General features: G+C 37.5%; 1 protein-coding gene across 6 annotated transcripts in view; it reads left to right on the top strand.

The window, feature by feature from the left end:
• CENPF (centromere protein F) overlaps positions 1-7990 on the top strand; it is a 36186-nt gene extending 28196 nt beyond the window's left edge. For 5 of the 6 annotated variants that reach the window (XM_064414236.1, XM_064414232.1, XM_064414234.1 and 2 more), the window contains exons 17-20: positions 582-768; positions 1481-1960; positions 3253-3446; positions 5970-7990. In XM_064414236.1, the coding sequence (XP_064270306.1) occupies positions 582-768; positions 1481-1960; positions 3253-3446; positions 5970-6170 (1062 nt within the window). In that variant the 3' untranslated portion in view covers positions 6171-7990. The remainder of the gene's footprint in view (positions 1-581; positions 769-1480; positions 1961-3252; positions 3447-5969) is intronic. The other variant, XM_064414237.1, reaches the window with a different exon arrangement.
• The last annotated feature ends 4936 nt before the right edge of the window (positions 7991-12926 follow it).

Raw genomic sequence — 12926 nt, 5'->3', positions numbered from 1 at the left:
AATTAGTGTCTCTATAAATGTGCTCTTGAAGAAACAGTCAATTCCATTTACGTGCAAGTAAACACTGACTTACAATATGCTCAACAGTTCTTTCTTCTTAGGGCTCTCCACTGTGGTGTTAATTTGGTTAATAAGAGCAGTCCAAGGTTAAAGTCCTGTGGGATGCGTGCCAGAAAACAGTACCCATGGTAGTGTCAGTGTAGCAGAGAAAGCTTTTAACTGTGCTCACTATGTACCATTTGCATACACATTGGTACCAGACCAATGGGATGGTAAAAGGTTCGAGCTGGATGTTGTGAAGAATTTCTTTCCTCTAGAAAACAGTGTAAAGCATTGGAAGGGGCTGCCCAGGGAAGTGGTGGGGTCACCACCCTTGGAAGGGTTGAAGGAGCAACTCAAGGTGGCCCTTAGTGCTATGAATTAGTTGATATAGTGGTGTTTTGGTGTTTAGTCAAAGGTTGCACTTGATGATCTTGGAGGTCTTTTCCAACTTCAGTGATTCTATTACTCCATTTGATATTATAATGTTTAAAAGGAGGAATTATGTTTCTGGTGAAAAAACTGAATTTCTTATTTTTTAGGCTGATAATAGTAACATTATAATTCAGCTGAAGAAGGAAAATGAATATGCCCACAGCAAAATGCAGATGTGGATGAAATCCTGTAAGCAGCTGGAACAGGAAAAGGAAATGTTGCAGAAACAACTAGCTGAACATGATGAGCTGCTAAAGAAGGAAAATCTGACTATAGCAAAGCATAATAAAGAAGGTAACTGAATCTAGATTGTCTTATTTCTTTCTTAGTGGTGCATTAATCTGTAAAACTTTCTTGTTCCCTAAAATGTCCACTTGCATATGCAGCTCTAGTACAGAGCATGATTCTTAACTAGGATAAGAATGACAAGTGCAAATGTCAAACATGTTCAAAATCTAGCTAATCTTTCTTCTCTTAAAGGTGTTGTTTCTTTTCTCAGAAACAACACTGGTTCCTAAATAAATATATTGAATCTTACATTTTTGGTATAAGTAACTTAAGGAAGAAAAGGGTTGGCTTTCTTACTAAGCAAGTTTTGTGTCCAAGTTCTTTTATCATTTTCCAGCAAGCTTTTCCCTCTGATTCTCATGCTTTGTTCTTAATATGTTACCTCACCTCATGAGATGTGCTTGTAAATGATATCATTGTAAATGATACTTAAAGCAAGTTAAGAGTGCAGACAGAGTGTTCAGAAATCACAAAATGAAAGGAAAAATGTTTCCCCATGCATTGGTCAAGGATTCTTTTCACAATTTGTATATTTGTGCTCTATTTAACAGGGACATTATTATTTCTATTGTATTACTGAATTTGTTTTTTTTTTTTTTATAGTTGCAGTGTTTTTGTTACAAAATGTGTAATTAAAAGATGCATGACCATTGCATTATGAATTCTTATATATGAATTATATCACTTATATCAGAATAATCATGTTTTTCTTTGAAAGATGCTGATGATAATGCCATTACAGAAGAAATTAAGTTAAAATTGGAAGAATTGCAGGAATCTACAGAAGTGAAGACCAGAGAAGCAAATGAGAACTTGGAGAAATACTGCTCTCTCATTGTTAAATATCATAAACTAGAGGAAGAAAATGAGATGCTAAAAACACAAGTCAGTTTGTTGGGTACTCAGCTGAAACAGCGAAAGAGTGATGCTGTCAGCACTCCTTTGCTGGATTCAGAGAAGTCATTAACACAGAAGAGCAAACACTCTGTCAAAGACAGAAGGTCAGATGAAGATGCCACTAAGCTTTCAAGCAAAAGGCAGAGATGTGAAGACAGCAGGAAGGACAATGGAGAACCAAGATCTCCTGCTCCAGTGACTTCATTGAAAAAGAAAAGGAAGTGTGATATCTCTCAAAACATGCAAGGTCAGGACAACACTGACTGTGAGCTGGATGGGCTTCCAGAAATAGTGCAAAAAGGTATTCATGTCTTGTAAAGGCAAATGTTCTCTGAGCACAGCAGGTGTGCTTTTCTCTTTTGTTTTGTTGAATGGCTTTCACTCTGAGTTGGTGACTATGCAAACATTTTTGGTGATAGTGATGGAAGGTGAAAGGAGTCAATGAGAGATGTGGCAGTTGGTGCCAAGTTGGCTTTTGTGGAGCGCTGGTGTTAGACCAGCAGAGCACATTTCTGTTGTATTAATAACTCCCATTCTGCTAAGAGTTAAGTGATCCTGACAGTCTCCTGTGCTCCCATCATCTCACTCACAAGGTGTAGTGTGCAGTGAGGCAAATGAAGACCAGAAACTGGGAAGGAGCGGTATCTGGAGGGAAGCCCACATGTGTTCCCCAAGTGTTTGCTTATTTGTGGGTTTTATTTCTTTCAATAGTAGTAATTAAAAGTGTGTTAATTTGCAAAACATTAAATTGACTAAAATTCCCTGAGTTGAAACTGACTTGCCCACAGCAGTAAGACATTAATCTTCCTGAGGAGATTAATTAATTAACTCTCATCTTCATGAGAGTTCACTTTGTCTGCTATGAATGCCATTAAGTTAGACAGCCTGGTACTCCATAGAAGGGTTCACTGCAGCAGAGGGTAACTGAGAAGACTGCACAAATCAGAACTTGAAAAACATCTTGTAAGTTCAACTATCTATTAAGTTGCCCTTTATAATTAATGTAATTGCCATCATTAAAGGAAAAACCATAAGGATACTGAATAGCCTCAACTTTGGTCACTTCCAGAAGTGAGGATTTCTAAAGTTAAATATTATTTGCATTTCACTTTCTTACCAGCATTACTGTATCTTCTAAAAGTACCCCTATTCTGAGGACATATGTGCCAGTTCATGTTTGATTTTTAGGCTAGAGAGATAATAAACAGTCTATGCATAAATAGTTCTACACAGAGAAAAGTATTAAAAATCAAGAGCATCATGTCACGGTATCATGAATTAACCAGTACTCATTTTCAGTTTGAAATTAGTCTCCACATAATAATGTACCTGTAAAAAAAAAAAAAAGACCAAACACTTGTTTGATTTTTTTTTTTTTTCCTATAGAATTACTCTTGTAATTCAATGGTTCTTCTGTGATATACAAGTTTTGCATTTGAATTTTGGAACATGCAAGATCTATTCAGCAATCTCTTTGTTCTATTTTTTCCAATGGAACAGATGATTTATTTCAATCAGTTATTTTATTCCTATTGTGAAAAAAGGAGGAAGTGTGATTGCTTTAGGTTTTTATAGAAGCTGTTTATTTTTCAGGGTTTGCTGACATCCCCAGTGGCAAGGGCAGCCCTTACATTTTACGTAGAACAACGCTGCACCTCAGATCCAGTCCCCATCTGGCTTCCTCGAGTGAGAAGAGGCCTTTGCCCACACAGGACTCACAGAAGTGCAGACCAGACCATCTTGGTGAGCGCTGCTGTTTGACACCTGGTGGCAGCAAACCACAAAAGGTAACTTGGAAAAATTTTATCTGGGTATGAAAATCATGGGGAAGACTTAATGCATTCACCTAAGTATATTCATCTTGCTAAATGAATTTGAGGACATATCATTCTTTATGTTCCTCAACAACAGAGTGGAGAGAAGATCATAAATACTGAATGACTGAAACATGACATAGGTCTTACCATAGTATCAATGTGCAAATTGTGCTTTTATTTGTAAGCTTATAGGAAAAACCAGTTAGAAATGTAAGTTCAATGCAGGTATATTTTCAATTTCTTATAATGGATATTAAAGAGCAGATATTCCTTATACTGTGGCTTCTTAGGTTGCAGAGAAAGTAACTACCAAAAAGACTAACCTTTAGGACTTTGAGCTTGAAGTTTTCTGCAAATAGCTCTTCTTGGAATTTCTAGAATAACTACAGATATTTGAGAGGCTATTAAACGTGCAAATAGAGAACATTTGAATTGTAAAGAGTGGGTTGTGTTGGAAGGGACATTAAAGATCAGCTAATTCCAACTTCCCTGCCACAGAAAGGGACAGCCTCCACTAGACCAGCTTGGTCACGCTTACCAGATTTTAATGTTATCAAAACAAATAAATACTACACAGTTATGTTTTGAAAGTGGATTGTTATTAAAAAAATATTAGTAACTGAAGTTTACATTAGCTTTGTGTTTTCAGTAATAGACACATTGCTGAATATTTCACAGTATATCAGATCAATGTATTCTTTCTAAGATGATGCAAATGCTTTGCAGAATATAGAAAATTGTTCCAACTTTAGGACGGAAATAAACCTTTTGTTGTCCAAAACCTCCTCCAAAGTTTGTAACCATGTTATCTCGAGCTGAGCAGCAAGAGAATAGCTATTGGTAGCTCTTTGTATGAGGGCTACACAGAAATATGTCAGTAGATAAAATGCCTTCCAGTTGGCCAGGTTAGACAAAAGTATTCTCTTGACAATCAGCAGCATCTTGCACATTGCTTTTTGGGTTGTTGGTGTGTTTCTTTTTTTTTAAATCCAGTTATTTTGTATTGGCACATAAAATATGTTGGCAAGATACCAAAGGTAAGTAAAGGTAAATGCCACATAGTTTAGTGGATGTATTGCTTTTGAGGCCAGAAAGCACCATTGGGAAGACAAACCGGATCAGACCCATAATTTTTTGGAGCTATAGCAATAGAAAATCGGTGTTTTGCAGTGAGAGTGAATCCACTGAATTTGTGTATGTTGTTTCAAGGGATAATTACCCCACTTGCCAAGAGTTGCTGCTTCTTACAGACATTGCCTGGAGGTCTGTGTTTTATTACTGCTTCATTAAGTGATGCCAATAAATTTTATTTATACTCCTTTATGTCTGTTTCCCTATAACCTTAGAAACAAATGGTGTTGCTTGTAAAGAATCCCAGTAGTTAAAAAAAGAAAGGAAGCCTCAGTCACAGAAAGTTGTGTAGTAATCACCTGCCAGCATGGTGTAAGCTTGTTGTAGACTCTTGCTGACCATAGTCAGGGTTATAGCAAGAAACAATTAATCAGTAATAATATTTTTTCATTTAACTGAAGGAGGGATTTCCCAAACATTCCTCCTCTTTGTCTAAACTTGTATTGTCTAGGTCCAAGGACAGGCTACTCCTCACCTTTAGCTAGATCACAATAATTAAAATTTCAGTGTTAGTTTTGCTCCCCCCAAGTGTAAATATGCAAAAGTCATCAGTTCCAGGAATTTGTGCCCTTCTCTTGGACACTGCTGAATATGTGTGTTGGTTTTATTCCAAGATGATGTACATCTGTGAATTTCTGGAGGAATTGCTCATATTGTTTCATCATTTGTTGAAACCATTAAAATATGTTGTTTCATGCCTTATATTAACACAATAAATGCTGTGTCTTGTTTTAAAAGTGAATTAAACATTGTTTCCTTCTCTTTGACAGGTACTTGCATCTACTTTATTTCAAATACCTAGTTTCAAACTGTTGCAAATTTCTCAAGGTGGTTAAAATATGCCTGTCATATTCATATGCAAATTTATTCACTTTTCTATGTGAATTTAATGTAGAATTTAAATTGAGTGCTTTGACTGCACATCGGTCAAAATGTGAAGAAAGCAGTGGTTTCTGCCCAGATGTCAGCAAAAAAAGTGACACCTGTGCTTTACATTTACAGAATATGTAGAGAAAAAATTAACTACAGCTCTTGATACACACTACCAGGTACTTTAGTAAACAACTTAATAGTACTGTCTGTTCCTTGTGTAACTTTTTTCTGCTCCTGGAAAATAGCTTGCCAGGAGTGTAGCAGATATTTCATCTCCTGCCACAACAAAACAAGAGTTATCAAGCCTCACTGTGTTGTGTATTCAGAGTGATAAGTGCCTTAAAAATATGTTTTTCTGCTTCCAATATGTCTATGTCTTTTGCAAATTCCCAATATTTAGTCTTTTGCAGCAAGTCTTTTGACCCAAGGCAGAAAGCTAATATGGTTTTCCATTACCAGTAAACAAGGATGTCTTTGTTTGTGTTACAGGAAAATGATGAACAGCAGTCCCAAGCTTTTCCACTGAGGAATTCTACATCAAGGTCACCGCTTGGCCTGCATAAACAATCCCCAAAACCTCTCTCTGATAATACTGGGGAGAGTCGTACAATGCACAAAGCAAAAAATTCCCTAAATGAACAAGGATTTTCTGAGCAACATGAGCAAAAAGAAAATTGTAAGGTGCAGTAAATCTGCCTTGGTCACTACTCAGAATAACTGATGATCAAAACCAGTTTGTAAAATAAATATCAGAAGTATATGGAGGGCACCATTTTCTCTTCTCCAGTGAATAATGATGTATGGGTTCTGCAGAGCTGCTTTGTGAATATTTACTAATGCCAATAGTCATGTAAACTTTTGAAATAATAGTGAACAGATAGAATTGATCTTTTTATAGAATCACAGAATCGGTTAGGTTGGAAAAGACCTTTGAGGTCATTGAGTCTAACCAATTACTTAACATCACTTTGCCAACCAGACCATGGCACTGAGTGTTACAGCCACCTCCAGGAATGGTGACTCCACCACCTCCCTGGGCAGCCCATTCCAATGCCCAATCACTCTTTCTGTGAAGGACTTCTTCCTAATGTCCTGCCTAAACCTCCCCTGCTGCAGCTTGAGACTGGGTGTCCTCTTGTCCTATTGCTGGTTAACTGAGAGAAGAGACCAACTCCCACCTGGATACAACCTCCTTTTAGATGTAATTGTAGAATTTTCTGTAAATACTTCTTTATAAAGCTGTTAAAAAATTAAAACATAGAAAAAGTGGTCATATTTTGCCATGTAGTTAATTATTGTAATTTTTATGGTGTAGCAGTGGTTGATTTACAAACGGAAAATAAACTTACTTAAGTATCTAAAAATACTAGTTTCCAGGAAAAATGTGGCAAATATTATTGGATGATTCAAAATGAAACAATGACTTACTTTCTAAGTGCAACACAAAAATCTATAATGAGATAGAAACTGCATCCAGTGCACAGGTCTAGCTAATATTCTGTGTCTTGGTATCCCTTGTTCCTGATGGAATAATACTGTGTAAATAGGGGTGAGACATGATTCAAACAAAGCCAGAGAGGACTGCCTGTTTCCCTGAAATGAAGCATCTTACAATATACTTCCCTAACTGAAGGACCTATGTTCATCTTCACATCTGCCCAATGGCCCTTGGCCGGCCAGTAAACCTCAGCAAGATGGGGTGAGCACTTTGCACCTGCCCAGAAAGGACCCCATCAGAAAAATTTTGTTCTTGTTCTACCAGCAGTGGCTGGCTGCTGCTTTGCTGCAGCTCACCCTTTACTTTGACAATGCTTAACCTTAAATCTGTCTCTGTGAAAATCATTGAAGACCTGTAGCTGCTGTAAGGAGAAGGGATGTGTTGGGAAGCATTCAGATGTCAAGAAATATCTGTGTGGAATGCCTTAGGTTACTTCCTTTTCATTCAGGAAAGATCTTTAAAATATCAAAAGACAGTGACTTTTCTGGAAATAGCATATAAGATTCTGGTATCATCAATACAAGAGAAATAACTCCATCCAGTTCATGGCAGCGCCTTGAATTTAGAATGATTCACTACAAAAATGCTCACCCCAGCTTGTGGATTTCAAAGGTCTAACTGGGCTTGCTCAGCAGCACAGACCAATTTAACTCTATGGAAGGGGGTGACATCAACATCAGTCATTATCCAACTAAGCAGAATTACTTGCTGATAATTCATATTGCTTATGCTCACCTGGCCTGGTCAGGTATTAGGAAATCAAGCTCCTGTATATGTGCCCTAAAGCTCCAAGATCAGAGCAGAGTGGCATTTTGATTGTTACTGTGTCAGAAAGATGTTTCTTCTTTCAACAAAAGTACGTAATAATGCTTTCTACAGCTTGAAAAAAATTCCTTAAACTAAGAGACAATACTCAGGTCTCAAGCTGAACTTTCAAAGTATAAAAATACCTTCTACTTCATGGTTAATTTTACCCTCAAAGCAGAGTCGTTTTCTCTTTTTTACATATACATACACACAATTATTCTGCCTTTCTTACAGTACTGTCTTTTAGAATGCAGTCAGTTTAGGAGAACAAATCATCTAGATTTGGTTAGACTCATCAGTCTAACCAAAACATCTTTAAAGAAATTCAACATTTGTATCAAATATGTGTAACAGAATCAGGCAAATGAAAATATTTTTCATTGTTCAAAAGATCAAAATCTTGCCACACAAACTCCTTCAGTAACGAGATGTACCAATGCTTGGGGTCACAGCAGTAGATCTTGTGGCTTTTTCTTAAACATCTCAAGTTGCTTGTCAGCTCAAGTGTTAGGTAATTAAAACAATCCTTGTAGTCTGAAAGGGACCCATGTTAAAGGATGCATTTTATTGTCTCTTCTTATGTCAGCATACTGTCAAAGCTCATAAAAGCTAAGTTATTTCAGACCAGGTTTTGTATCTTGGCAAAGGAATAATCTGTGGAATTAACAATGAAAAAGAAATAAAATTAAGTGTCTTGACATAGAAGCATGGGTATGAAGAGGCTGTGGTAGCTGATAATAAAAAAAAACCCAAACAAAACTGGTGTGTTTTATTTATCCAAATCATTGTTTTTCTATTTTAATCTGATGCCTTGAAAAATGTCCCACTTGGATAACAGTGTGGAAAAAACATCTATCTTTAGAAAGCTGTCTAATTTTAACCAGACAAATTTGAACAGCTATGTTATAATGAAAGAAGTGACTATAATCAGTAAAAGAAAGCATTGAGACTTTAGTTGTTACGTGGCTACATTTGTATTTTATAAGCCTTTATGTTTCATTAAATGTGAAATGTTTGCATTTTGAAATATTACAATGTCTGGGTTTTTTAGCAACTAGTATGTATTGGAGTTCTGGTATGTATGTATTTTGCTGTAGGTTAAGGTTTTAAAGAGGTGTTAGATTAATGCCTGAATCTATTGAAAGTGGGATTTCACATTTTACCTTCCCTTGCAAACTGATGAGACTTCAGGTCACAATCCATATAGGGAAGCTCTATCAAGAACATAATTTCCAACCTATATGTGTATCAAACATGCAGAAAAAAAAAATCAGAGTTCCTCATCAAGATTCCTAGTAGGATTGCATAGGATGTGTTTTGTCATCTCTCTGTAATGAGTGAAAGAACACTTGTAACACTTATTCTGACTGTAAAAGTGTCTGTACAAATGTCTTGGGTACTCTGCTATTGCTCTTAGCATGCTAACCTGGTTGTTGCCATAGTGATACTGTGTTACATCACAGGAAGATGCATTAGCTGGGTCTCTTCTTCACTTTCCTGTTTACCCAAGGTTTACATTATATTTGGTGTAAAATCTAGTTGCTATCCCAAGTGGTTTTGCATGCTCCCTGAAATGCCCAGAGCTGTACATTAAAAGCATGTTGCAGGAATGCTGGCATCCTTCTGCCGTGTTCCCCCACAGCTGTTGGAAGGGTCTGGGTGGTTTGTGATGTTCAGCTCTTTCTTCAGACTTTGAACTATTCTTCTCATTTTTATGAAAGAAAAACATAAGAGGAGATTTGTTTGTCAGCTGTTCTTCCTGGATTCTTTTTATTGAGGGCCAATATTTGAACTGATCTCTCAGGTGTCAGAATTTAAAATGTTTAAAATATCAGATCCTGCTGTGACTTGTGGAGCCCCCTTGGTTGCAGGGGTGGTCACGAGTTCTCTGCACTGCCCTGCATTTCCACTCCTGGGGACAGTGCTGCCATTCCTACATTTGTTGGCTCACTGGGACCACTTGGAAGAGCTGCTCATCCAGTGATGGCCAGTGGGAGGGAGAGATGGAGCTGAAAGGAGAACAACACTCACTAACTCACTATTCAGCTAATTTTGTTGATGTTCCCTACAGTTGATGCAAATTAATACAGTTTTAAGCAGAAAGAAAAATAACAGTGATGAATCCAAATGTGCCTGGTCTCAGAAGTTGTGTATTGGACAACAAACCAAATAGTGCCCTAAAACCTTGAAGGTGATGACAGAGAAAAGTTCAACGTACACCTAATGGGGAACTTCTCCATGCAACATATGCCAAACAAGTTCCCTTTACACAGGGTAACATTGCTGTACAATGTAAACACTGTAGGAAAGAAAAACCCCAGTGCCACTCCATGGCCCAGGTGCTGGAGAGCACTCCAGATTTGTGCCAGAACTAGTTTCAGGTGCCCTGTTCTTGCTGTTTGAGATTTCAGCTGTCTAGCCCTTAAAATGGTTCCACCTCCCTCTGCTTTGGCTATCTTATCCTAAATAGCCATAAATTAGAAAAGGCTGCCAGCAATTTCTGCAGAAAACAGCAATTGAAAACAGCTGCTTGAAATAAATGATGTTGACAACTGGATGCAAGGTGGGCTGTGGTGAAAGCAGACTGCAATAGCAGTATTCAAAGGCAATGTTGTGGACTTGCTTGATATATGGACTAGTCTATCTATAGTTCCAGGGACAGGAGATAGGAGATGATCTCTGTAAACAGATAGACAAATTTATATATATATAGATAGATAGATATAGATATATATGTAGATATAATATATATAGATATATGTAGATATATATGTAGATATATGTTATACATTTGTGTGTGTGCGTGTTCTCTGACATACTTATGTGCACGCCCAAGCACTTATTTCAGTGTAGAGTTCAGAAACTCTATGGAACATAGGAAAACAGGATGTAGCTATGAAACAGCTAAATCTGTTTGGCTTTTTGCATGGTTTTATTCCTGGAAGCTTTTTTAACAGCAGACAAATCATGATCGCTATTGACAATACAGCTGTTGAAATACTTCAGTGAAAGGTCTGATGGGTGCATAGAAAAATCAGCAGCTCTTTGTATTTTGCTTTTCTGCTACTGTGCTTCATAAATTAAACAGATGGAAGCTTAGTGAGTATCTGCTCTGTGCTGGATACAGAGGTTCCTTTATTTCAGGGCTTTATTTAGGTGGCCTGCTGAGTACCACATAAAATACAGTGTAAATACATTTGATCTTATGAAGGAAGATTCACTTTTTCATGAAGGCTGTGTATCCACATCTGACTACCGATTTTTTCTTCTAGAGGCAAAATGGGAAGTTGGAAGTTATTAATGGTGGTTGGGGACTGCTTCAATTCTTTTTTTTTTCAGTATAGAGAAAGGGAAGTGTTCTGTATTCTTTTGACCTCAAATTAAAAAATACTCTGTTTTTAGCACTGTTGTTGATATTTAAACTTATGTGTGGTTTTAGGCACTGCCTGACACTGAGGGATTGAAGATTTTAGTTTTGAGGGAAGCATTGTTTTGATTAACTTAACTTTGGACTAACCTTAGATTCCAATCATGGAGGCTAAAAGCAGTAATGGAGAAGACTGATACTTTATCCTCAGGGATTTTTCTTTCTCTTAAATTTCTTGCAAAAAATTAGAGAGGAAAGAATCTATTTTGTGATTCCCAGATCTCATACTTGCTTCACTGCTTGTTTAACTTGGTTTGCTCTTCTTTTACTTCTCTTTTTATGTAAGTGTTTGGTATCTGGCTCCTGATATTATCTTCAGGTCAGCAAATTTACTGCTGAGACATATGAAAATATTGGTTTATGTCAAAGAATCTAAATAAGAATCTCCCACAAAGTGCACATCCCCTTACATTGCTCTAGGTATGATTGGGAAGGGTACCAAATGATTGGTTTGTTCAGGTGTCTCCATTCCCATTGCTGACTTTGACAAAGCAGCACCCTTGTGTTGAAAGCATCATTTTAATGTGCTTAAAGTGACATGTTAAAAATGGAAGGTCAGTGAACCAGCTGCAGGGAAGACAATACAGTCTTGACTATGCTGCCAGAGCTTCCAAAATGGAGCTGAGTTTATGGGTTGAGTTCCCATGGTGTTGGACTACAGCTTAGAAGTAAAAGAGAGGGAAATTAAGGTCTTTGCTCTAAAGATGATACTTTGCAAAAACACACAGTCAACCTAACCTGTTGTAGAACTGATGCTGGGATAGCCATATTCTATACTCTCATAACTGGGAAAGGCTTGTACCCTGCTCTGATGAGCTTTAGCATAGGGGACCAAGTGTTAATTGTTCCCACTTGTTTCTTATCCAATATCTCTTCATCAGTAGAGGAAAGTGGGGGATTTTACAGTCATTTTAAAGGCAATTCTCCTGGGCTCAGCCACCACAGTTGCTATTTCTGCATTGCTGTCTAGGGTACATTGAAAAAAATGTTGATGGGAATGTAAGTGATTGCTGGCTTGCTGTAGCAGGCAGGAGGATTCCACAAATTCACATCGTCCCTGTGGTACACTGGAGACACTTCTATAAATTCAGTAATGCAGCTATGATTATTCTTCTCCTCGCCTCCCAATTAACCAGTACTGCACATATTGTTCCCTGTCAAATATCTTATTTTGTCAGATGCCAGAGAGCAGTGTTGTTCTCTTTTCAAATTGCTGGCTTGATTTCTGGCAGTACTTGATTGCTTTGAAATGTACTTTCTGCATCCATTTTCCTCAATACTTAATTAACTGGAGAAAACTACTGAAATGAGGTTTCAGTTAAGTAGGTGTTTCACTTCTGTCCCCGCTACCTCATTCATTTATTTCCTCTAGCTCACTCAAGTCCCAGAGACCTTGTCTTCCATTTGCAAAGAATTTTGCAGTTATCTTCCATTTTGCTAGATTATCTATTTTTTAGCTAATTTCTCCTGGAAAATCCCATTCTGGAAGATGCAGTTTCCATCTACATTAAATACCAGAAAAGGCTAGAAACAAGGGCCTCTTTTCCAGGTCACAGCTGTTGCAACATGAGCAGTGCTTGAGCATCATCTGTGGTACTTCTGTGCCTTTACAGGGCTCTCAGGCACCTACAGTGCAGGTAACTGCTAGAAAGCACTTTACCTTTAAGAGTAAGTTAAACTTCTTTGGGTGGAGCATGTTCTATGGGAAGTGCCT

This window comes from Passer domesticus, chromosome 3 (assembly GCF_036417665.1).
Source record: "Passer domesticus isolate bPasDom1 chromosome 3, bPasDom1.hap1, whole genome shotgun sequence".
NCBI lineage: Eukaryota > Metazoa > Chordata > Aves > Passeriformes > Passeridae > Passer > Passer domesticus.
This window is presented reverse-complemented; position numbering and strand designations above follow the sequence as displayed.